The sequence below is a fragment of the Trichomycterus rosablanca genome, chromosome 19 (genome assembly GCF_030014385.1).
Source record: "Trichomycterus rosablanca isolate fTriRos1 chromosome 19, fTriRos1.hap1, whole genome shotgun sequence".
Lineage (NCBI taxonomy): Eukaryota > Metazoa > Chordata > Actinopteri > Siluriformes > Trichomycteridae > Trichomycterus > Trichomycterus rosablanca.
In genome coordinates, this window is record NC_086006.1 from 476,903 (window position 1) to 502,500 (window position 25,598).

The 25,598-nt window shown below is 44.3% G+C and overlaps 4 protein-coding genes across 5 annotated transcripts in view; all 4 read left to right on the forward strand.

The window, feature by feature from the left end:
• The window catches only part of LOC134333832 (NLR family CARD domain-containing protein 3-like), a 560,375-nt gene that overhangs the window by 27,035 nt on the left and 507,742 nt on the right, over positions 1-25,598 (forward strand). The gene's annotated exons all lie outside the window — the stretch shown is intronic.
• Positions 1,352-11,042, forward strand: sh3gl2b (SH3 domain containing GRB2 like 2b, endophilin A1). Of its 2 annotated transcripts, XM_063015397.1 has the most exons (9): positions 1,352-1,513; positions 6,700-6,768; positions 6,921-6,993; positions 7,293-7,436; positions 8,451-8,584; positions 8,810-8,968; positions 9,109-9,212; positions 10,340-10,464; positions 10,552-11,042. In XM_063015397.1, the coding sequence occupies exons 1-9, from the start codon at positions 1,469-1,471 to the stop codon at positions 10,746-10,748; spliced, it is 1,050 nt and encodes a 349-aa protein (XP_062871467.1). In that variant the 5' UTR covers positions 1,352-1,468; the 3' UTR covers positions 10,749-11,042. The 2 variants fall into 2 exon arrangements, with proteins under 2 accessions (XP_062871467.1, XP_062871466.1); XM_063015396.1 differs by having other exon boundaries at positions 10,340-11,042.
• LOC134333424 (acidic leucine-rich nuclear phosphoprotein 32 family member B-like) lies at positions 15,337-19,600 on the forward strand. Its single transcript, XM_063015409.1, has 7 exons — positions 15,337-15,505; positions 16,855-17,004; positions 17,104-17,226; positions 17,397-17,577; positions 17,925-18,019; positions 18,157-18,223; positions 19,254-19,600. Exons 1-7 carry the CDS (start codon positions 15,452-15,454, stop codon positions 19,328-19,330), a joined length of 747 nt encoding a protein of 248 aa, XP_062871479.1. The 5' UTR covers positions 15,337-15,451; the 3' UTR covers positions 19,331-19,600.
• The window catches only part of ctc1 (CTS telomere maintenance complex component 1), a 16,034-nt gene continuing 12,176 nt past the window's right edge, over positions 21,741-25,598 (forward strand). The window contains exons 1-7 of the mRNA XM_063015419.1: positions 21,741-21,889; positions 22,385-22,536; positions 22,863-23,100; positions 23,222-23,442; positions 23,914-24,046; positions 24,979-25,338; positions 25,558-25,598. The exon at positions 25,558-25,598 is cut by the window's right edge and continues 88 nt beyond it. Coding sequence (XP_062871489.1) covers positions 21,848-21,889; positions 22,385-22,536; positions 22,863-23,100; positions 23,222-23,442; positions 23,914-24,046; positions 24,979-25,338; positions 25,558-25,598 — 1,187 coding nt within the window. The 5' untranslated portion in view covers positions 21,741-21,847. The remainder of the gene's footprint in view (positions 21,890-22,384; positions 22,537-22,862; positions 23,101-23,221; positions 23,443-23,913; positions 24,047-24,978; positions 25,339-25,557) is intronic.

Genomic DNA, 25,598 nt, shown 5'->3' on the forward strand with positions numbered 1-25,598 from the left:
ATGATTGCTGTGTGTTGCCTAGATGATCTGATTATAGGTTATAAACACAGCAGGTATAACGTGTAATCTTTACCACTGAGACAGATTGGAAAGCCGAATGTCAAACGAGTGTTGAAAATGAAACTAACTTTACCTCAGTCGAAATCCTGCTAAAATCTAAATAATAACAAGTCCTTTATTATTTTATAATCACCGTAAATCATATATTTCATTTGATCTCATTCAGGTTAGAAATGTTCTTTTATGGATGTAATGTTAACAGTATTCATGACGCAGATTTCTTGTAGTCTACCAGGAAATAAATGATAAATAAAGTCTTGTTCATCTCAGTGCTTCACAAATACAAACTATTCACAACAATTTTCTATTAGATACAGAACTTTAATAAAATAGAGCTTTAAAATATAAACTCTCACCTTTTGTCTGTAGAACGATTCTGTTTTAATGTTGGGAGTGTAGTCATGTTCACTACAGTAGTTGGTTGTTAGTTTCACTTTTCATCAGGTTAAGGTGAGACTGGTTTCGCCACTATTTGCTTTGAATCACGTCACTTTGTCCTAGGAATGAAGTCTGTCTGTGGATGGGAATTTGTGCCCATCTATTAAAAAGATGGCAGCATTTGTATGGCTGGGTGCTGATGTTGATGTTCCTGTTCATCCCAGAGCTGTTGAGTCAGGGCTCCACATTCTACTTAATGTAGTGATTGGCTAATAGTCAGGCTTGCTTTTAAAACAGCCCAAACTTTTGAAAACATCATCAGGAAGTTAGTCTCTTTTTTTAATGCAACCATTAAGAGCAATCACTGGACCTGAATGACAGGAGACATTGCCCTTTAAAAACATTATTTTGTTTATTCTAAACATAAAAATGTAGAGGACACTGATGTATCAGAACCTAAAACATTGCTCAGGGGTCCAGGTTTCTGTGCTTTATACCTTGGTGTATGTTCAACCTTTGATACAAACGGTTTCTGAATGGTGGTGCAGCTGTAAAGCTCCACAATCATAAGGGTGCTCATTTAGTAACAACCGTTTCCAATTCAGGCAACTACTATCTGGCACTCTGTTAGTTGCCTCGTTTCTCTTCAAATCATCATGTTAATGGTAATAGCTTTCTTGTAACTCATTATGCTGTTAATGTAGAGTGTATAGAGTAAATAACTCATCTGTGATAGAGCTATAATTGTGTGATTTAGTCCTAGTTTATGATTTGTGCTGTTTCCGTTATTTTGTCCATCAGCTGTACAGATCGCTGCAGCGTTAAACAAATAAGCGCGCTCCCGAGGCTGGGGCGCGTCCACGGCTCGTGACGTCACGGCACGGAGATGGATCGTCGCAGTGAGTGAAGGACCGTTACCGAGAGCAGCTCGAGCCTCCAGCACAGTAACACACATTTCTACACATTCTGACCTTAATTCACTGATTTTCTCTATTTCTGCGTAAATTAGTGCGATTATTCCTGTGAGGAAATGTCTGTGGCCGGCCTCAAGAAGCAATTTCACAAAGCGACGCAGGTAAGAAGCGCCGGCTGCTTTATTTATTTATTTATTTATTTATTTATTTATTTATCTCGGTAACGGACACCGGACTGACTGAACCGACATGGCGGCATCACCTCCTCCATCTCCATCTCCATCTCCATCTTCTCTTACAGGATTACCACAGCGCTCCGAATTATTTACAAATCCTCACAGAAACCCAGCTCACTGTGTTTATACTGCATACTAGCATACTACATAGTATGGGTCCATCTATTCATGTCACTATATTGACTGTATACCTACTGCGTACTAGCATACTAAATAGTATGGGTCCATATGTATAGCTGCTGCATACTTGCCATACTAGCATACTAAATAGTATGGGTCCATATGTCACTATACAGACTGTGTACCTACTGCGTACTAGCACACTAAATAGTATGGATCCATATGTATAGCTGCTGCATACTAGCACACTAAAATGTATGGGTCCATATATTTATGTCACTATATTGAATGTATACCTGCTGGATACTAGCATACTAATTAGTAGGCGTGTCCATATATTTATGCACTGTACTGACTGTATACCTACTGCATACTAGCATACTAGTTAGTATGGGTCCAAATATTTATGTCACTATACAGACTGTATGTCTGCTGCATACTAGCACACTAATTAGTATGAGTCCACGTATTTATGCCACTATACTGATTGTATACCTGCTATATACTAGCATATTAAATAGTATGGGTCCACATATTTATCGCACTATACTGGCTGTATACTTGCTGTGTACTAGCACACTAAATAGAATGGGTTAGTATGTACAGCTGCTGCATACTAGAATACTAAATAGTATGGGCCATATATTTATGTCACTATATTGACTGTATGCATACTAGCACACTCATTAGACTGACCCACACTATGTAGTATGCTAGTATTCTCCTTCAGTGACATAATTCATCCATACTATTTAGTAGGTTAGTATAAATCAGCTTGTATTATAGTGACAGAACAATTGATGCACACTAATTAGTAGGCTAGTATTTAGCAATCTTGATCATGATATTGATCCATACTATTTAGTATGCTAGTACAGAGCAGCTATAAAATAACAATAGTGACAGAAGTAATTGATCCGTACTACTTAGTAGATAAGAACACATCTGGTATACAGTCCCTACAGTGATGAATAATATTGATCTGTACTGATTAGTGCTAATATCTGGATTCTGCTCGCTCCCTGTTTCATCCACTTTCTCCAGTTCGGGCTGCGGATGTTTTTCTGTCTTTATTTGTTAGGTTGTTTGTTTCTATTATTTTGGCCACTGCTTTTATTTTCCTGACACTTTTTCAATCCACCTGCACATTGGGTTCATTTGTAATGCTTGCAGGTCTGGGGTACACCTGACACCTATAGGTCTATAGTGGACAAAAATAGACGTGAACGACTTCTGGGTCTCACCAGTTTGAAAGCGCTCACTAGATGAGGAACGCTGGTGCAGACCACAGTAAATAGGTCAGGCGCTTGTCATGATGCTGTGTGGTTCTATATGAGGGAGGTGGTGGTGGTGGGGGGGGGGGGGGGGGGGTGTTGGGCTCATTTTAAACACGAACCTGCTGTGTTTATATTCTAATGAATTGATTTAGGTACAGTGTGATCTAGAACAGCGACAGGACGTCATTTAGGAAGATTTTATTTAAATATTTAGACGTGATTGAGTGTGAAAGAGAGTTTTATTCTCCAGATTAATGATGGCATTTCTTTTCAGCAGAACTTTTACAAATGAGACGCATCAGGATCATAACAGTGCTGCATTCACATACCCAATACAACATGCGTAGTGTCCACATACTTTTGGACATAAAGTGTATTTGCATTGTTTACTGTTTGATAGTGATTGAAATGTGATCATCAGTGGTTCTGTGATGTTCCAGCTAAAGCAGGAGCACATCATCTGAGATCACAGCATGAAGCATGAAGAGAGTGTAGGCATCCAAGAACCTGGGTTTGTTTCTCTGGTATTCAGATATTTCTTGGATTAATATGTAATGGGGGCAGGTCGGTGGCTCGGTGGGTAGCACCGTCGCCTCACAGCAAGAAGGTCCTGGGTTGGATTCCCAGATGGGGCGGTCCGGGTCCTTTCTGTGTGGAGTTTGCATGTTCTCCCCGTGTCTGTGTGGGTTTCCTCTGGGTGCTCCAGTTTCCTACAGTCCAAAAACATGCAGTCAGGATAACTGGAGATAGGAAAGTCCCCCTAGGTATGAGTGTGTGTGTGTGTGTGTGTGTGTGTGTGTGTGTGTGTGTGTGTGTGTGTGTGTGTGTGTGTGTGTGTGTGAGGATAAGCGGTAGTAAAACAGACAGTGAATGAATGTAGGATTGGGAAACGTGTGTAGGTGTGGCGTAACCCTAAGTGCCCGAGTCCCGGGGGGGGGGTTGTTCCAAACCCTCATAAATATCATTCATCTCTGCACCCATGTGGCTCTGCGTCCTCATTCTGTTTGCATGAATGAGGACGCAAACATCCCCCCCCCTGGATGCGCTTCCTTCAGCCCCACAGAGACGTAGTTAAGCAATAGAACACGGTTCTTCTGTAGAACTCCTGCGGGTCTGACAGGAGGGGATTAGAACATCTCTCCCTCCGGATCAGGCGCTCACCACGCCCTCTCAGTGGCTCTGAAAATACAGGTGAGAATCAGTCATCTGGTGGGAACAGAAAGTGAGCGGCGTGACTCCATCACCGCTGCATTAAACCTCCGGGTGACTGAGAATCCCGTCTGAACAGATAAACAACATGTTTACACACAAACGTGAACAAACACGGAATTTCACCTGAGGGGACAGAGGGAACAGTTACTCATCATGCCGGTAGGGATGGTGGTGTCAGAGCTGCATGTCAGTCACTTCTGTCAATCAGTTCTGATCAGTTCTGTTTAGTTCTAACAGTTCTATTTAGTCCTGATCAGTTGTTACAGGTCTGATGAGTAATGCTGATGTTTATTGACAATCAGTTCTGTTTTGTTCTGATCAGTTCTGTTTAGTTCTGATCAGTTCTGTTTAGTTCTAATCAGTTCTGTTTTGTTCTGATCAGTTCTGTTTAGTTCTAATCAGTTCTATTTAGTCCTGATCAGTTGTTACAGGTCTGATGAGTAATGCTGATGTTTATTGACAATCAGTTCTGTTTTGTTCTGATCAGTTCTGTTTAGTTCTGATCAGTTCTGTTTAGTTCTAATCAGTTCTGTTTTGTTCTGATCAGTTCTGTTTAGTTCTGATCAGTTCTGTTTTGTTCTAATCAGTTCTGATTTGTTCTGATCAGTTCTGTTTAGTTCTGATCAGTTCTGTTTAGTTCTAATCAGTTCTGATTTGTTCTGATCAGTTCTGTTTAGTTCTGGTCGGTTCTGTTTAGTTCTGATGAGTTCTGATGACATTTATTGATGATCAGCCCCTGTGTTGTGTACTGTTGTGGATTTTGGAGCAGATACTCGTCTCTCCTCCTGATATCGATCGGTGATTGATGGGGTGTCGGGTGTGTAATCAGGTTTGGTTTTTCCTCTTTACGCTTGTTTACAGATGACAGATCAATTTATTTTGGTGAGGTGTATTATGGGTATTAATTTGTACCCCCCCCCCTCCCTGCAACGCCACCGAGTTCCTTCAGTATCAGACACATCAGGGTGTGTGTGTTAGCATGAGGAACGAGGTTATTAGCCTCCGTTAGCACCCCGACACTCAACCAATCACGCGCTGACGAGCAAGTCCGTGTCACGCCCGCGGCTGGTCTGTACCGCCGTGTATCACACTGCACCATCCACCCCGTACCCATCATCCATCACCAATCCAGTGAGAACATCAGCGGCACATCAGGAACGTTCCCTCAGGTTCTGTCAGGTTCCGTCTCTCACCTCCGGGCGTCCAGATACTAATAAACCAGCACAGAGCAGAAAGGTTTTATCTTTTACATCATCAACTTTATTCAACAGATTCCAAAAAAGTTGGGACAGGAGCAAATGAAATGCTGTGAAAAGTTCAGAAAGACATGGAGAGCAGGTGATGCTGTCATGATTGGTTATAAAAGGAGCATTAACGCATGGACTTCACCATCTACAGTACATTACATTATTAAAAGATTCAGATTCAAAACCATTAACATGAAGTGCGATTTTACCTGTCTGGGAAGGCTTGCCACAAGTTTTTGAAGTGTGTCTGTGGAAATTTGTGCCCTTTACGCAGGCCGTGCACTGATTTTGTTCTGTTTTGTTCTGTTTTTTAGTTCTGATAGATCTGATGAGTAATCCTGATGTTTAATGATGATCAGTTCTGTTCAGTTCTAACAGGTCTGATGAGTAATGATGACGTTTATTGACATCATTTCTGACCAGTTCTGATCAGTTCTGATGAGTGTGTTGTGTACTGTTGTGGATTTTGGAGCAGATCTGTGATCAATACTCGTCCCTTCTCTCTTCCTGATATCGATCGATGATTGATGGGATGTCGTGTGATGTGAAGCTCTGGCTTATAAGTGAAATTCCAGTTCATCCCACAGGTGTTGATTGGGGTTGAGGCTAGTGCTCTGGCTTCGTTGGATGCTGTGTGGCATCTTCATTCAGGTGAAGATCATTTAGTCCACAGCAAGCCTGAAAAATAGGGCCACGGGGTCCAGCTGGGACTGTGTGGGTGAGTGGAGAAGTTCTAGCCGTCCACATATCAAACGCACTGGCTTGTTGGAAGGTGTCACTGGTGACTGTTCCACAAGGGTTTCACGAGCGGTTCTGCTGCCAGTGTTCATGTGTGACGTTTACGTGGCCGTATGGTTGATGTGAAGTGAAGCACCAGTTAGAAATGTATACGGCGTCCACATACTTTAGGTCATGTGATATAGACAGATAGATGGATGGAACGACGTGTTCTCTATTTGTTTTTTTTACTTTGATGTTAATGCCAGGCTTCCGTTGCTATGGAAACTGGCCTGGTCTCACTCTCATCCCTCATATACGCCTGACACACACACACACACACACACACACACCGAGGGTGTGATAGACGCCCCCTCCCAGTGTTTAAGGAGCGTAGGCTAACAAAGGGATCACAGCACCATTATACATTTATAACTGTGTTATATCACTGTGTGTGTGTGTGTGTGTGTGTGTGTGTGTGCGTGTGTGTGTGTGTGTGTGTGTGCGTGTGTGTGTGTGTGTGTGTGTTCTCCTACAGAAAGTCAGTGAGAAGGTGGGCGGAGCAGAGGGCACCAAGCTGGACGATGACTTCAAAGAAATGGAAAAGGTGAGGTACCTCCGTCCCAAAAACGACAGAAGCCGAAATCATTTACTCGTGTTTACCGAGAGCTTTGTCCTGGTCAGGGTCCCAGTGGCTCCATTACCACTATATAAACATTTACTCACATTTAGTGTGTGTGTGTGTGTGTGTGTGTGTAGAAAGTGGACACCACGAGCAGAGCGGTGCTGGACATCATGACCAAAACTACAGAATATCTACAGCCGAACCCGGGTGAGTGTGGGCGCGGTTAGAACACTTTGGTACCCAGGTTTGATTCTGAGTTTGACTAGCTGGGGCAGGGTTTCTTTTTCATCATAGCCAATTCCCCTACTGACTTTTCCTGACCCGGCTGCAGAGAGGCACACAAATCATCTCCCACTAGTGCAGGCGCGTCAATCAGACAGCAGGGGGAGCAGTTGTACAGCTGCAATAAAACCTAATCGAGCTAACACAATCCTAACTGTGTGTGTGTGTGTGTGTGTGTGTGTGTGTGTGTGTGTGTGTGTGTGTGTGTGTGTGTGTGTGTGAAGCCTCCAGAGCAAAGCTGAGTATGATCAACACCATGTCGAAGATCCGCGGGCAGGAGAAAGGGCCGGGTTACCCCCAGGCTGAGACCGTGCTCGGAGACGCCATGCAGAGATTCGGTCGGGAACTGGGGGAGGAATCCAGCTTCGGTAACAAACACACACACACACACACACACACACACACACACACACACACACACACAATCTACTCCTTCATCATGTCTGTATCTCTCTAACCCCCCCTCTCTTCCACACACACACACACACACACACACACACACACACACACACACAATCTACTCCTTCATCATGTCTGTATCTCTCTAACCCCCCCCTCTCTTCCACACACACACACACACACACACACACACACACACACAATCTACTCCTTCATCATGTCTGTATCTCTCTAACCCCCCCCTCTCTTCCACACACACACACACACACACACACACACACACACAATCTACTCCTTCATCATGTCTGTATCTCTCTAACCCCCCCCTCTCTTCCACACACACACACACACACACACACACACACACACACACACACAATCTACTCCTTCATCATGTCTGTATCTCTCTAACCCCCCCCTCTCTTCCACACACACACACACACACACACACACACACACAATCTACTCCTTCATCATGTCTGTATCTCTCTAACCCCCCCCTCTCTTCCACACACACACACACACACACACACACACACACACACAATCTACTCCTTCATCATGTCTGTATCTCTCTAACCCCCCCCTCTCTTCCACACACACACACACACACACACACACACACACACACACACAATCTACTCCTTCATCATGTCTGTATCTCTCTAACCCCCCCCTCTCTTCCACACACACACACACACACACACACACACACACACACACAATCTACTCCTTCATCATGTCTGTATCTCTCTAACCCCCCCCTCTCTTCCACACACACACACACACACACACACACACACACACAATCTACTCCTTCATCATGTCTGTATCTCTCTAACCCCCCCCTCTCTTCCACACACACACACACACACACACACACACACACACACAATCTACTCCTTCATCATGTCTGTATCTCTCTAACCCCCCCCTCTCTTCCACACACACACACACACACACACACACACACACACACACAGGTTTCGCCCTGATCGATGCAGGTGAGGCGATGCGTGAACTGGGAGAGGTGAAGGACGCCCTGGATATGGAGGTCAAGCAGAACTTCATCGACCCGCTACAGAACCTGCACGACAAGGACGTCAAAGAGATACAGGTAACAGTACAGACACTAGGGGTGTGTTCAAAAACCTATCGACCCGCCCTGCTCCCCACTACCTACCTGATCAGCTGCCTCAGTAGAGAGGATTCTAATAAGTCAGTGACGTTATTCGAACGCGCTACTTAGACAGCGGTCAGGTATCCTCTCTTTATATCCTCTCCATCATCACTGTGATGTTGTGTGTGTGTGTGTGTGTGCGTGCGCGTGTGTGTCCCGCAGCACCACCTGAAGAAGATGGAGGGTCGGCGTCTGGACTTCGACTACAAGAAGAAGCGTCAGGGTAAAGTGATGGACGACGAGATCAAGCAGGCGCTGGAGAAGTTCGACGAGTCGAAGGAGATCGCCGAGCAGAGCATGTTCAACCTGCTGGAGAGCGATGTACGACACACACACACACACACACACACACACACACACACACACGCGCGTGCATGGAAACTCTTGTTATGCTGTTGTCTGATTGGTTTCTCTCCTGTGTGTGTGTGTGTGTGTGTGTGTGTGTGTGTGTGTGTGTGTAGATAGAGCAGGTGAGTCAGTTAGCGGCGCTGGTTAAAGCTCAGCTGGAGTACCACCAGCAGGCGACCGACATCCTCCAGCAGCTCTCCAGCAAGATGGACGACCGGTACGAGCTCCCACAATGCACCTGTCTTACCTAAACCTGTTTGCTTCTACATTCCAAAGATCCGGATCCTAGTGCTTCGGGAACGTATGGATTTAGGATTACAGGTCATGTGATAGATGCTGTGATGTCCCGACCTCTCATGCTCATGCTGGCTTGGGGGGTGCTGGGGGTGGGGGGGGGGGGGGGGTCAGTGCTATAAGAGCGTACCTGTCTGTGTTCTCCGCTGGATGCAATGGTCACCTTTCAGTCTCAAGGTTGTCCAGGGCAGCTGTAGTAATCAGAAGATCGCTGGTTCAAGCCCCACCACTGTCAGGTTGCTACTGTTGGGCCCTTGAGTAAGGCCCTTAACCCTCAATTTCTTAGACTGTATACTGTAGGTCACTTTGATTAAAGGCGTCTGCTAATTGCTGAAAATGTAAATGTCGTTGTCTGGTTCCTCTGATAAGCGTTTGGTGTGTAACTCAGTGGTGGATTGAGTAGCTGGTGCAGTTTTGTCTCTGTTTAATCCATCTCTTCTGTTCTTTGTGTTTCCTGGCGATGGGGTTATGGGGTTCAATCCCAATCTTAAGTCAGGTGTGGGGGTACAGCCCAGCCTCTGTTACCCTAAAACAAGAGCCAGGGGAATTAGGAACACACTGTAGGAAGATGGCACCACTGGACCCGGTATTACGCTTACAGTGTGTGTGGGGCAGCACCGTCGCCTCACAGCAAGAAGGTCCTGGGTTCAATTCCCAAGTGGAGCGGTCCGGGTCCTTTCTGTGTGGAGTTTGCATGTTCTCCCCGTGTCTGTGTGGGTTTCGTCCGGGTGCTCCGGTTTCCTCCTACAGTACAGGTGTGGAAGTGAGGTGAACTGGAGATACTAAATTGTTCATGACTGTGTTTGATATTAAGGGCCTTGCACAAGGGCCCAACAGTGGCAACCTGGCAGTGAGTGGTGGGGCTTGAACCAGTGACCTTACGATTACTAGTCCAGTTCCTTAACCGCTTAAGCTACATTTTCTAAAGTGTGTAAAACATGATGTTACAATCCTAGTAAATAAATAATAATGATATCCGTGTGTGTGTGTGTGTGTGTGTGTGTGCGTGTGTATGTGTGTGTGTGTGTGTGGGGGGGGGGGGGGGTACAGGATAAAGGAAGCCTCCAGTAAGCCCAGGAAAGAGTACGTCCCTAAACCACGCATGGAGCTCCAGCTGCCCACTGAAACCCTGAACGGAGGAATCCACAGCGCTAAATCCCCCGCCCGCTCTCCAGGTACCTGCACTATAATCACTAACCTCACCTGTACCTGTACCTGTACCCCTCTGTATCCACCAGCTTTCCTCTCTGCGCCCCCCGTAGCCCCCCTGGATCAGCCGTGCTGCCGCGCCCTGTACGACTTCGAGCCGGAGAACGAGGGCGAGCTGGGCTTCAAGGAGGGCGACATCATCACGCTGACCAATCAGATCGACGACAACTGGTACGAGGGCATGATCCACGGCCAGTCCGGATTCTTCCCCATCAACTACGTGGACATCCTGGTTCCTCTGCCGCATTAGGCCCCGCCCGGTGCCGCGCTCCTGCCGCTTCACCACCGTTACAGTTGCAAGAGAAGGAAGAAGATAAAGATGATGAAGGGTTATCGTTAATAATAATAATAATAATAATAACACACTGAAGTGTTTGTACCTCGTTTCCGCTTCACGCTTCCCTACAGCAGGAACTTTTTTTAAAGCGACCTGCATTTTGTCCAGGATTTTACCGCGACCCAAAAACACAAACAAGCATCAAAATGAAACACAAAATGAATAAGCGTAATAAATAAAAATAGTGGCAATCTGGTCCCACTGTGGTTTACAAGATGTAACTTAAAGCCTCCACAAGGAGGCGCTCGTGTACAAGTTTATTTTGTGGTTATGTGTTTGGTAAAAAATTTCATTTATTTAATTACTATCATTTTATTTATTATTTATTTAACTTGTATTATTATTTTATTATTATTGTATTTATTATTTTATTTATTATTTTATTCATTATTTCATTAATATTTTATTTATTATTTTATTGTTATTTTATTTATTATTTTATTCATATTTTATTTATTATTTTATTATTATTTTATTCATTATTTTAATAATATTTTATTTATTATTTTATTATTATTTTATTCGTTATTTTATTAATATTTTATTTATTATTTTATTGTTATTTTATTTATTATTTTATTCATATTTTATTTATTATTTTATTAATATTTTATTTATTATTGTATTATTATTTTATTTATTATTTTATTATCATTTTATTTATTATTTTACTATCATTTTATTTATTATTTTATTATTATTTTATTTATTATTTTATTTATTATTTTATTTATTATTTTATTATCATTTTATTTATTATTTTACTATCATTTTATTTATTATTTTATTTATTATTTTATTTATTACTTTATTATTGTTTTTCTCTCCCATTTCTTTTGGCTTGTGACCCACCCAAGTGTCGTGACCCAGACCCCTGCCCTATGGTACGGTAGGGTACAGTTTCAAATCCATTGTCCCACATTTAGTGGTCGTTTGCATTGCCAAGTGACCCAAACTGAACTTAAATATAGAGTTTAATTAGTTCTGCATTAATGGAGCAACAGAAAATTAAACATTTACAATTTACCCCCGGGGGTAAAGGGCAGGGTCAAGGATCTTTGGGTGGGTCTTGAGCCCAAAAAATGGGTCACAGAGAAAAAAAATTATAATTAGATAAACAAAATTTAACAAGCACATGAACACAAAATGAACTTGGACACGAGCGCCCCCTTGTGGAGACTTTACGTTACACAGTGGAACCAGATTGCCACTGTTTTTATTAATTATTATATTTTGTTTTGATGCGTCGTTTGTGTTGCCCTGCTGTAGGGAAGCGTGAGGTGGAACAGGAGCTTGAGGAGCAGCGCTGGTGGTGTGAGTGTGGGTAGTTTTGTTCTGGTGCTCGTTTCCTTCTGCTCGGTTTCTCTTCTGGTCTGTAGGAACGTGCACATCAACACGCATGTTCATATAATCCATCAGTCCTTATAACGTCACGTGATTCCTTCTGCTCTGTGTGTGAAGCAACAATCTCAGCTACAGTAACAAGCACACAATAATAATAATAATAATAATAATAATAATGTTGAGTGAGGAGTGTGGGTGTGGTTGTGTAGGTGCTGAGCTGAATCTGCTCTCTGCACTCGCGCTGTATCTACACACATTTATTTATATTATATAATATCAGAAGTGTCGTATTTTATTCAGGTCACGTTTCTGCCTCCTTCAATTCAACCCTCAGCTGTCGTTTACATTCACATTTTCTGCATTTAGCGGACGCTTTAATTTAAAGCGACTTACCTTGTATAGTGTAAGCAATTGAGAGTTAAGGACCTTGCTCAAGGGCCCAACATTGGCAACCTGGCAGAGGTGGGGTTTGAACCAGCAACCTTCTGATTACTAGTCCAGTATCGTAACCACTATGCTACAACTGCCTAACTGTTCCAGTTTCCACCATTATTCCCATATTTAGGTGTCGCTGTGTTATTATTATTATTATTAATAATGTTTATTTAATTCCTCCTGCTCTGACTGAATCTTCGGTTGTGTTAGGCAGCAGCTGTAGCTCCATAGAATTACTGGAATTTAAAATGTGTATAAGCTATATTTATAAATGTTTCTGTATGTACATTCATGTGCAGCTGACATTCCAACGTATGTACAACATACGTACGTGTGTGTGAGTGTGTAGAGTATACACTGATCGGCCAGAACATTAGAAGCTGTGGCGACCGGTACGAACCTTTCTGTGCCAGTCACAGTGCCCACGCTTACTGCCCACCGTGCCCACGATACTTGAGGGTTGACTGGTACTGTGTACTGGTTTTAATGTTCTGGCTGATGTGTGTGTGTGTGCAGTATTACAGAGAGGAGGCCGTGCTGTAGTTCCTCTGGATGAATGGATTCATGTGTTTGATCTTGTACAGTAATTCTGATCCTGATGGTGTTTTATTGTAGCTGAATGACACAGTGAGGATGATTTTGGCCTTATGAACCCACAGCCTTTTATTTCTCTGGTTTTGTGATTATGATCCGTGACCTTTCCTGGACCTGTGTGTATCTGTGTGGATCTGAGTGGGTTTGAGTGGGTTGTCTGTCTGATCCGAGGCTCCGACTGCGCCCCAAACCCTAGATTTTATAGAACAGTTCTTGTTCGGTTCCGTTCTTACAGTAACGATTATCAGAAAGGTTTCGAAACGAGGGGTTTGGGAAGGTGCACAATGTTCCTCTCACATAGAAGCGCTAGACTCGGATTAATCCTGCCAGCAGCACTAAACACAGCTCACGTGTTCTCGCTCAGAGCAAGGCGGAGTCGCAGGAGAATAATATAGATCCAAATAATGGAGCGTTCTGAATAATAACAGCATTGAGGCTGATCATTCACGCATCGTGTCATCGGCACGTGTCCTGACGGTACATGTTTACCTCTCCTGCAAATGGATTTTAATAAATGAAGGTATATTTATATTATGTTTGATATCAGTCGTGCAGGATTCCTCGTCAGTCTCGTCAGCAGCTCCTAAAGGTGAACCAATAATGAATCCGTATCGACACAGCAATACCTGCAGCTATGAGATTTTCCCTCCCGAGCCTTTCATCACTGCGCTTCTGATGTGTACCTGTACCCCTCCCCTGTACCCCTCCCTGTACCACGCCCATCACCTCCTCCCCCGGTGTGTTCGGTACAGCATGTCGTCGTGTTTAACAGAACTGCAGGTGGATTAATGTTGATGTGATGCACATATTCCTGTATTTGTTTATCTCTGTTTATATATAAACACTATACTATATATATATATATATACAGTATATACTGTATATTGAAGTGTGTGTGTGTGTGTGTGTGTGTGTGTGTGTGTGTGTGTGTGTGTGTGTGTGTGTGAATGCTTTACTGTTTCTCCTGTGCCGGATGAACAGAAGCTGTAAATCTGTTTTGCTCGATGTGAGAATTAAACACACACAAATTAAAAACAGTGTCACTAATGTACTGAGTACTGAGTGATGAATCACACACACACACACACACACACACACACACACACATCATGTCATCTCTACAGATGTACATCAGCAGTAGATGGATCATACTAAGGAGCCCAATGTGCCCTGCTATTTTTATTTATTTCATTTTTATCTAACGCTTAATCCTGGTCAGGGATGCGACAAGGCACAAGGCAGGAACAGCCTGGACAGGGCGCCAATCCATCACCAGATATCACCTCTAAGACTCAAATCTGAGTGGTGGTGGGATAGCGTCACAGACAGCTGCACCACCCAATTGCTGCTCTGTGCCCATATAAATAAGTCTAGTTCATGGAACAGTGGTCTTTTGGTAAGAGCATGAAGGAACTGAGTCAATGCTGAAAGAAACTTTGTCTGAATGATCCAAAAATGACTGGTATATATAAACTGATATACACTGAATAAAAAGCTGCTGGAGCATGGGTGATAGTGTCCACAGTCAAGCATGCTTCATTCTGCCGTGGGCTCGAAGGCTGGCGCGCTCATAAATCCACATCTTAAAGCTCAATTAGAAATAAATAACAGGTACAGAAGCTTTTATTCTAAGCTCGTACTGTACAGCTTGTTCGACTGTGTACAGTAACATCTGTGTTCCAGCAGCTCATAATGAAAGGCAGGCCTGTATTTGGTGTTTTAGACGATACCTGAGCATCCAGATGAAATACATGGTGCATTAATATGCTGGAACTAGTCATTATAAGATGATATAAATGTAAGAATTAGTCAAAAGGTTTCTATTTGATGTGCTTTTAATTAAATGCATTTAAAAGACAGTGAGCAGATCACTGCTTGGTGTTTTTATGTATGCACTTTACCTCCCGTTCTAACTTCTTATTATAAATCTTGGTTTGTATTTTGAAGTTGGGTGTGTAATAAAAATGTGTTTATTTACAACACATGGCGCGACAGTTAAGCGAGCATGCGCAGTACATACCAAGCCGCATGTGACTCGCACATATGTGCCGAAATTTACAGCTGCAGTGCGCATGCGCGAATCCATATATACGCTGCAGTAGCGCGGTAAAGCCACAGGTGGCGCTGTGGATCCGGAGCGAGAAGTTCATTGATGGTATAAACGGTGTGATTGTGCCGGTCTCTGCTCTGTAAAGCTGCTTTATTCTTTCTACTGGGGTTTAAAATCGTGTTTTTGGGGTAAAATGGACATGAAGAAAAGGATTCACCTGGAGCTGAGGAACAGGACGCCTTCTGATGTGAGTAATGTTCATTTTAATGGTTTAATAACGGTGATTGAAAAGTTGCATGTAATAAATGCTTTAAAAGTAAAACTAGTTGAATGTGTGAGGACCTGAGCAGTGTTTGGCATCATCAGAGCATAAAAACACACCATTATACTGTTATAATGTTTATATGTGAGTGTATCTGTAGCACATGCTGTTGTGGTGCCACCGGTTCAACTTTTGGCGCATAAACGCCGCACATTTACTGTATTAAATCCATATTTCACTTATTATTTACACTTAGGAATGATATATTCCTGTATTTACACACATTTGAACTCGTTTAACACACTGAATCTTTGGAAATGAGCCTATTTTCCCCTAAAGCTACCGACCTAACGCGCGCTTCCCGCCATGAACATTGTGTTTCATAGAGCCGAGCTGTGCTAACTAATCCTACACCCCGTCAAATTCTACACCCTCTGCGTCACTTCCGGTTTTTGGTTCTCGTATAAATGCAGCAGGTTAGTTTAGTTAGTTTAGTTTATAAACACTCGAATTTTTATTTAAAATTTAATCAATAAAGACTGTCCGTAGTTATTAGGAGGGAAATATTTAATAAGAAAGCAAACCTTTTGACGCTACAATTGGCCTGAAACAAAGAAGTCTTATTTAAGTACACAGACTTAAATAATATAAAACGTGAACTCACTAATTATTAGTTAAGTTTTAGAGGATAAACTGTGTAATATACAGCTCTATAAACTTAAGATTCAAATCTGGCGCATGTCAAACCCACCCCAAAAGGGTCCTAAGGGTACAGGTATAGCAATGGTGCAAGATAAGATGCAACACCGAGTCTAAGGCTGACTAACTTTTTCGCCTCGGGGTTTGGTTACTATAGCAACAATAATACAATAGCGATATTATTATCATTTACTGATGAATATTCAGATTTTTGTGGTACTTCTTTAAATAATTAGTGTCAAAATGATTGAAAAACAATAATAGTTAATAAAACAAAACACGAATAAGTTTTTTTTAAGGTTTATTGTGGGTCATAAATATACAGACAGCAGTTTGGATGAGTAACTTGGTGTAGAAAGTTCTATAATTTCATTTAATAACTTCTGTGTCCATGTAATTATGGTAATCTATTACTTTGAGTTCCAAAGCGACCTAAAGTATCGTGACAGTATACAGTCCAAGTAACTGCTTAAGGGCCCAACAGTGGCAGTCTGGCAGTGATGGGGCTTGAACCAGTGACCTTTCGATTACTAGTCCAGTATCTTAATCACTAAGCTACACCTTAGTGTTACTTACTTGAACACCTGCCCCAGTGTGGTTGTATTGGAGGGTAACAGTCGGGCTGTGTTTACCAGGTGGGTGAGCTGGTGCTGGATAACTGTCGGTCTGATGAAGGGAAGATCGAGGGTCTGACTGCAGAGTTCGTTAATCTGGAGTTCCTCAGTCTGATCAACGTGGGTCTGACGTCCATCTCCAACCTCCCCAAACTGAGCAAGCTGAAGAAGGTGAGTAGAGCTGGAACGGTCCGAGTTTCAGGGTTATTCTGTGTTGGTGGATCTGATGGTGGTGATGATGATGGTGGTGTGGTGGTGTGATGTGTGTAGCTGGAGCTGAGTGATAACCGGATATCTGGTGGGCTGGAGGTTTTAGCTGAGAAGCTTCCCAACCTCACGCACCTCAACCTGAGTGGCAACAAACTGAAGGATCTGAGCATGCTGGAAGCACTGGTGAGCCCATCCACCCTTGTTGTTGTTGTTTTTTTAAGCTCATCGTGAGCAGGTGTGTGCATTTACACTGCTGTATGGAACACTGTGACCTGGTTTAAACTGGTTTAATGATCTCTGGTTTTGGAACACACCGGTTCTGACTGTGAGTGTGTGTTTGGGTTCTCCTGCAGAGGAACCTCCCGCGGTTGAAGAGCCTGGACCTGTTCAACTGTGAGGTGACCACGCTGGACGATTACAGGCCCAGTGTGTTTAAGCTCCTCCCACAGATCATCTACCTGGACGGGTACGACTGCGAGGATCGGGAGGTGAGCGATTCGGACGGAGAGGGAGGAGACGAGGACGAGGATGAAGGTCAGCACTGATGTGGATTAGACATATCTTTGTGGGGGGGGGTGTAGTTCAGTCTGCACTTCCAACAGTTAGTGATGTTCTCCTCACTTGCCAGATTTAAACATAGGGGGAGCTTGACTTTATCCTAGTGTTTATCATGTAGGTTTGCACCACAGGGTGCACCTGATCCTAGAACACCTCTATAACTGGATGTGACTGACTTGAGCTGAGACTGGGTGGTTATATATGTGTTGGCCATTCAGTTCTGTGGGCATTTTTGGGGCAGAGCTGCTGTTTTGGCTTTCACCGTTTATCCCAGTTGGAACTCTGTTAGTTGCTTTGAGGTCTGACTTGAGTTTACTCTGCAGTGAACTCTGAGGGAGAGGAGGAGGAGGACGATGATGACGAGGAGGAGGATGAGGAAGACGAGGACGATGAGGATGAGGATGTGAGCGGAGACGAGGTAAGAGAACGTCAGATGTTTGTCCTGTAGACGACGTTCTCTCTCGGCTTGTAGATGGCAAAGCCGTGTGTCATGGTGCCACCTACCCCGGTGGAGGATCCAGCATGAGTGTTTATATAAATGTCTCTGACTCTCAGGAAGAAGACTCTGGTCAGGAGGACGAGGTGGACGATGAGGAGGATGACGATGAAGATGATGAGGATGGTCAGTATCTCTCTTTCCACCAGGGTTTGAACCTTTTGTTTTGGGCTCCGTCACCAGGCGGTGTTTGATCTGAGAACTGAAGTGGGTTTATTAGGTGGAGCTCCAGGTTTTGGGTTCCTGCAGACTGTGTTCATGTAGCTTCTCATCTGTCGTATGAAACGTCTCATCGTATCGTATATCTTATAGAATCCCCCAAATACAACAAGGAGAGACGAGTACACACGCCTGGAACCGTGAAAGACTCAAACATGATAGCGATCATGTTATAAAACGACACGAACGTGTTAAACATGGTGTTCAAATTAAAACTAACAAAACTTACATTATACAACTAAATATATAATGGCCCAAATTATAAAGGCAAGATAAAATAAGCAGACTCAAACACATAATGCCTATTCTGCCATGAAATGATGTGTGTTAAACATGGTACTAAAATCCAGATAAATAAACATATATAGAAATAAACGTGATGAAAGTGGCGGCAGTAATGTGCAGCTCGTATGAGAGTCTGTATCTGTTCTTTAGGATGTAGAACGTGTGTTGTGGACCTACAGTGACGTGCACAGTGCTCCAAAATCCATCCCCAAACCTGACCTCCGACTCCACCAAAGTTCATGATGAAGCACAAAATTGAAGTAATTCTACAGACCCCCAAATAACTAAACAAACGCAGATCACAAAAAAGCGTATCCTAAAAGAACGCCTCAAATACACCAAAGAGAGACGACTACTCATACCTGGAACTGTTAGAGAAACCCTCACCCAAACAACACGAGACAGTAACACACATAAACCCAAATAATAATAAGTGAAGTCGCGGCTCTTCTGGAGCGTCCATGTAATGACAAAAAATCCCAGAGATGTTTTGGTCGTCTGGAAACGTTACGTATGAGCCCCATCACCAATGGAAATGTTGAACCTGTGATGATGGTGGTAGGAGCTCGGTTCCTGGGTTCTTCTGGTGAGAAGTTGCTGGATGTGACTCCCACACACACACTTGAACGTGTTTCTGTGTTTTATTGTGCAGAGGAAGACGAGGGGAAGGGAGAGAAGAGGAAACGAGACCCGGAGGATGAAGACGAGGACGACGATGACGACGATTGAGCTCCAGCGGCTGTGATAGTGTGTGTGTGTGTGTGTGTGTGTGTGTATGAGTGTGTGAAGTGTGTTGGAGGATTTTTTAATGCGTCTGACTAGAGATCCACTGAGGTGTTATTTTTTTTAAATCCCGCTCTGACCCCCCCACCCCACCCCACAGTGCCCACCCACCCACCCCCTCCACAGTCTGTCTCTTTATTTTACTTTCAGTTCCGTTATTTTTTTTGTTCCTCTGAACCAAATACAGACTTTGTAAATAAAATCTCTTTTCTACGACGTGCTGCTGTGTGTTCTCGGTTCTTCGGCGTTAGATCTTTCACCGGGACGTTTATGGTCCCACCGTCTTCAGGTTTGATTAAAGAACGGTGTGAAATGAGACGTGTGGAGATCATTGAGGTCTGAGGACAGTGTGTAGCTTAGTGTTTGAGGTGTCGGACTTGTAACCGGTCTGAGGGTTGCTGGTTAAATCCCAACCACTACCAGGTTGCCACTGTTGGACCCCTGAGCATGGCCCATAACCCTTACTTGGGTTGGATATAGAATGGAACATCTACAGTACAATGACATTCTTCGCTTATTCCAGCTTGTTTGGGACAGAATGTAGTCGGCTAATGTACAGCATTAGCTGAGAGGTTTAGGGGCCTTGTTCAAGGGCCCAACAATGGATGTCAAGTCTCTAATTCATTTCCTCCCTAAGCTCCTCCATATTTCTTCATGGTTGGACATGATTGATAATCATTGTTCTTCTGGAGCCACTTCGTCCTGATCAGTGCCTGAGGCTGAATGTTGCACGATGCAGTAAGAAAGTCCACCTACTGGCATGTTTTCAGACAATGTAAGGTACCCAGATGAAACCCATGTCTATGTAAATAAATTCCACAGGGATGGGTTGGAGTGGTTAAAAGCTTCAGATCTGCCAACGTTGATGGAAGAAGCTTAGTGGTGCCTTCACCCAGCAATGCCTGTTTGCCACTGTTGGGCCCCTGAGCAAGGCCCTTAACTAATTGCATTGTAATGGGTCACAGTTTTTTAACTGAACGCTTGTGGTGGAACCAGGTTAAGAGGTCAAGATCATGGTTAGTTGGTGGAACTTATCAGAAGAATGTGACCTTTTTGGGGGGGAAGAGGAACAGAATCGGGCAACACCATATAAAAATGGCAGCACCAGAACAACCTGGGTCCAGTAGAGATGGAGGGGTGCAGTAGAGATGGAGGGGTGCAGTAGAGATGGAGGGGTGCAGTAGAGATGGAGGGGTCCAGTAGAGATGGAGGGGTGCAGTAGAGATGGAGGGGTGCAGTAGAGATGGAGGGGTCCAGTAGAGATGGAGGGGTGCAGTAGAGATGGAGGGGTCCAGTAGAGATGGAGGGGTGCAGCTTTCTGCTAAATTTGGACCTTCTAATAAAGTTAAAAGTGACGAGTGGTGCTCAGGTGCCACACCCTAACTCACCCCTGCTTAGCTTAGGTCTCTAGAGTACATTTACATTTTCAGCATTTAGTAGATGCCTTTATTCAAAGTGACTGTGACAGTATACAATTTAAGCAACTGAGGGTTAAGGGCCTTGCTCAAGGACCCAACAGTTGCAACCTAGCAGAGGTGGGGCTTGAACCAGCAACCTTCTGATTACTGGTCCAGTACCTTAACCCCTAGGCTACATCAGCCCAGAGTACATTATATGGTCGAAATGTTTCAGCCACAACAGATGTAACAAATCAATCATACAAAGCAAATGACATGCTTCTGACTGCACAACAGTTTAGGGAAGGCCCGTTCGTGTGCACCGACTGATCAATCAGCACCCAGCCGTATACATACAAATGCTGCCATCTTTCGACTAAATGGGCACAAATCCCCACACCTCCAATACCCGTACTCGATCTTAATACCGTTTGTTTTTGAAACGGGACGTCTGACAAGCGTATGGAGGTTTAGCATGTGAGCTCTGAGATGTTTTAGATCCACACAGAATCTGTCCATCCTCCTCTGAGCTTTCTCATCAGCACTGCTGCCAGAACTGCCGCTCACTTGATGTCTATGATTTTATTTATTTATGTATTTATTTTATTTAGATCAGCAGTGTCTGACACAGTAAAGCTAGCCTGGCTGGTGCTAACAAGCATCTCGTCATCGTTAGATTAGAATCACTCAGATCAGATCAGATGTATTTCTCCACTCTGAGGGTTGGTGTGACGCTGATCTGAAGATCCAGGTTCGTGTCTGGATGGGTGTTCCTAATATAGTGGGCAGAGAAAATAGGTTATATTAGCATGCTGGGCTAGCGTGGTGTGGCGTGGTTACCCGCAATGCTCCTGCTGGTGGGTGGGGGGCAGTATGCGGCATCACTGCTCTCGGGTTCGGTACTGGGTGCTGATGAGGAAGAGGTGGTGCTTTCATGTGGGTTTGAATGAGGAAGCGCGGATCACAGGGCAGTAGATCACCAGTGGATCACCTGTGGATCACCCGGAGTTCAGGTTGTAGTTAGGTGGAGTGTCAGGAGCTGCTTGTGGATGGAGATGATGAGAAGATGGAGGAGTTTATGGAGCACTATCAGGACCGCACTGCTCTGGTATGGAGGGTCGCAGTCGGTATTCCAATGCAGTGCAGTTACACACACAAGTCTCTCTCATTCATTCATTCATTCATGTAACACCCTGCACTGCACTTTATTAGGAACACCTACCAGCTGCTTATATGTATCTATTATTTTATCAGCTTCATCTCTTATACAGATGAACGTTGTAGGTATACAATCATTGACTGTAGCCCGTTTGTTCCTCTGTACACTTTGTCACCCATCTGCACCGTGTTTATCAATGTAACGGGACCACACAGACCCTGACCAGATTGCACTGCACTGGTATGGAGAGTCGCAGTCGGTATTCCAATGCAGTCGCGGTGTATCAGGAAACTCTACACTGCACGTTATTAGGAACACCTACCGGCTGCGTTTATTTATCTATTATTTTATCAGCTTCACCTGTTATACAGATGAATTTTGTGGGTATACAGTTACTGACTGTAGCCCGTTTGTTTCCCCCGTGTGTGTGTGTGTGTGTGTTAGGAGCGGGCGTGGCTGAGTGAGGTGTACACAGGTGTGTGTGAGCAGGTGTACCCGCTGGTGGGCGTGGCTCTGGGTCTCTCGGCGGAACAGCTCAGCCATGCCGTGGTGTGGAGGGTACAGAGGGTACACCAGTCCCTCCCCGTCACCTACAGGTGTGTGTGTGTGTATATATGATGATGATAGTGTGTGTGTGTGTGTGTGTGTGTGTGTGTGTGTGTGTGTGTGTGTGTGTATGATGATGATAGTGTGTGTGTGTGTGTGTGTGTGTGTGTGTGTGTATGATGATGATAGTGTGTGTGTGTGTGTGTGTATGTATCAGGTGTGTATATATGATAATATTTTGTGTGATGTGTATAATTATATGATTGTGTGTGTGTGTGTGTGATGATGATGATAGTGTGTGTGTGTGTGTGTACCAGGTGTGTGTGAATTTGATGATGATGATGATGATGACTGTGTGTGTGTGTGTGTGTACCAGGTGTGTGTCCGTAGCAGAGTTGTGTAACAGACAGCGCACTCCCTGCCTCAGCAGTCTCACCTGGAGCACGGCTCAGTACAGAGACCGGATCAGGGAGGCGGAGCAACAGCTGCCCAATCAGAAGGGCCTGCAGCGTGCTAACCTGCTCCTGATTGGTGTGATGTGTGATGGGCGGGACTTGGGTCAGTGTGAGGGCTGTTGGAGAGTGAGAGACTGTAGTGGGAGTGTCCACTGTGAGGTACCATCACCCACCGATCACATCCCACTCAATCCTGCCCTGTGTATATGGGCACAGAGACGTCAGAGCGGTGGAGCAGTTTGATGATGGAACGTTCTGGATCTCTCCGTGTCTCTCTCAGGTGCTCGGCGCGTCTCCTCTGTGGTGCGGGACCCTGATGCTCTTCCCCACGTGGAACTACATCCCCCATGATGCACCGGGACCCGGGCAGGACGGCGGGGGGTACCTGGAGCTGATCGACCCGCCCGTCTGCGTGACCGGCGACCCCGTGACCTTAGATCCTGTAGGGTCACTCGGTGATGCCATCGGGGTGAAGAAAGCGGCCAGACTGCTGAGAGAGAAGTGAGTGAGATCCCAGTAGCTGTGTTACAATACAGGGCCTAAAGTATGTGGACAGTGGACACTCACTGATCACCGATCTACTGTGTACATTCGGTCATTATTTTATAAGCCACACCTACCTTACATACGAACTTTGTGGGTATACAGTGACTGACTGACAGTCTGAAAAGACCCCACTGAGCAGGTGTGTGGGTGGTGAACGATTCACAGCACTGCACTCACACTAATATGGTACTGTGTGTGTAGCTAATACATTATCAGCTAACAATTAATGTAGGTGTTAATGTAGGACAGATTAATTAAATACACTAGGGATTGCCCAACTACCCTCCAGTACTACCTCATAGATAACCACTGTTCTATAGGATTGGCTTCTCTTCTGAGGTGTATAACGTGTGTGTGTGTGTGTGTGTGTGTGTGTGTGTGTGTGTGTGTGTGTGTGTGTGTGTGTGTGTGTGTGTGTGTGTACAGGAACACTACAGCAGTGTGTGTGAGTGTGTATGGGGAGGTGGGGCTGATCTGCCCCCTGCTGGTCATTTCTGGTAAACCCTTCTTCTGCTGCACGCTGACTGAGGGAGAGAGAAGTGTTCCTCTACTGGTGACTGTGAGTCTGATTTTTCACTCATTCAATTATTTACTCGCTCACTGGCTCATTCACTCATTTAGTCATTTATTAATATTTATTTTTATTTATTAATATTACTGTAATAATAATCATCAAGAGGGCCGGCTCTGTCCTGGGGAGCCCCTTAGACCCAGTGCAGGTGGTGGGAGACAGAAGGATGTTAGCCAAGCTGGCATCCATGCTGGAGAATGACTCCCACCCCATGCATGAGACTCTGGCAGCACTGGGCAGCTCCTTCAGTGACCGGCTGCTTCACCCTAAATGTGGGAAGGATCGGTACCGCAGGTCCTTCCTTCCTGCTGCTGTTAGATTATACAACCAGCACTGCTCCAGATAGATCACACACACACTTTAAATTATTATTCATTAAAATGTGCAATTTTTTCCCCATGTGTAACTATTACAATGTGCAATATTCTCACATGTGCAGTTATTTGTAAATATTTTTTGAGTTTTTCTGACTTTTTATTATTATTGTTATACATTGTACTATTTAAATTTTTTATTTTTATCGTCTATTTTTTGTACTGAGTGCTGTACTATCCCTTTGCTGCTGCAACAATGTGAATTTCCCCACTGTGGGACTAATAAAGGATTATCTTATCTTATCTTATCTTTTATTTCATCTTATGCTTAAGCCAAATAAAACACAAATATTTCTCACTGTAATGTTAATGTTTTTAAAATCTGTATTTATTAACTATATTGAATTCATTAATTCTTTATTCATAAATGTGTCATGTTTATAAATGTATTTAATAATAATAAGTTATTGTAGTTAATTTATCAGAATTGAATATAAATAATAATCTCACTATATTTTTAAGTGATTTGTGTAATAAATGTGTTCCTTTACATCATTGTATTATTGTGTGTGTGTGTGTGTGTGTGTGTGTGTGTGTGTGTCCCAGGTGCCGGAGTGTGTGTACTGGAGGCAGTGTGTGTGTGTTGGACAGAGCGTGTGTGTTTCAGCACTGCGGGTGTGTTCTGTACGGGGGTGGGCGGGGCATCGAGTGCTGTCCGTCACGCCGGAGTCCCGCCTCCATCCCAACCCCCGAACGCCCAGTGAGTCCGGGGACACGGGTACGCAGTCACAATCACTGACTGACACGGACATGGACGAGGATGTGGACACACACGCGCAGTCGCTGACTGACGCACACACACCCCTGCAGGAGGACACGCCCAGCACGGAGCTCCCGGTGCATCATGGTCCTTCAGCCGGCGTGAATCCGGCGCGGACCAAACTCTCCAAGATCATCAGTTACAGGGTGAGTTATTCCGATTCAGCCACGCCCATCCCAACCTTTATTTAACATCAGGACCTCACTTAAGCTATTTTGAAGAAATTGGCACAAATTCCCACAGACACTCTTGTGGAAAGACTTCCCGGGGGAGCGGAAGCTGTTATAGCTGCAGGGGCGGGGGAGGGGACGGGTGTGGCTGCATTACTCTGCTCCATCTCCTGTACTTTGATGTTTGATTGACAGGGCCGGATCACGGCGGTGCTGAACCAGGAGGCGGGACTTTA

Bases quoted from the DNA above. Each gene is read 5' to 3' on its own strand.
- LOC134333424 (XM_063015409.1), top strand. From the start codon at position 15,452: ATGGACATGAAGAAAAGGATTCACCTGGAGCTGAGGAACAGGACGCCT. The intron at 17,578-17,924 runs GTCAGCACTGAT...TTTACTCTGCAG, and splicing joins AGACGAGGACGAGGATGAAG to TGAACTCTGAGGGAGAGGAG. The intron at 18,224-19,253 runs GTCAGTATCTCT...TTTATTGTGCAG, and splicing joins CGATGAAGATGATGAGGATG to AGGAAGACGAGGGGAAGGGA.
- sh3gl2b (XM_063015396.1), top strand. From the start codon at position 1,469: ATGTCTGTGGCCGGCCTCAAGAAGCAATTTCACAAAGCGACGCAG. The intron at 6,994-7,292 runs GTGAGTGTGGGC...GTGTGTGTGAAG, and splicing joins ATATCTACAGCCGAACCCGG to CCTCCAGAGCAAAGCTGAGT. The intron at 7,437-8,450 runs GTAACAAACACA...ACACACACACAG, and splicing joins GGGGGAGGAATCCAGCTTCG to GTTTCGCCCTGATCGATGCA.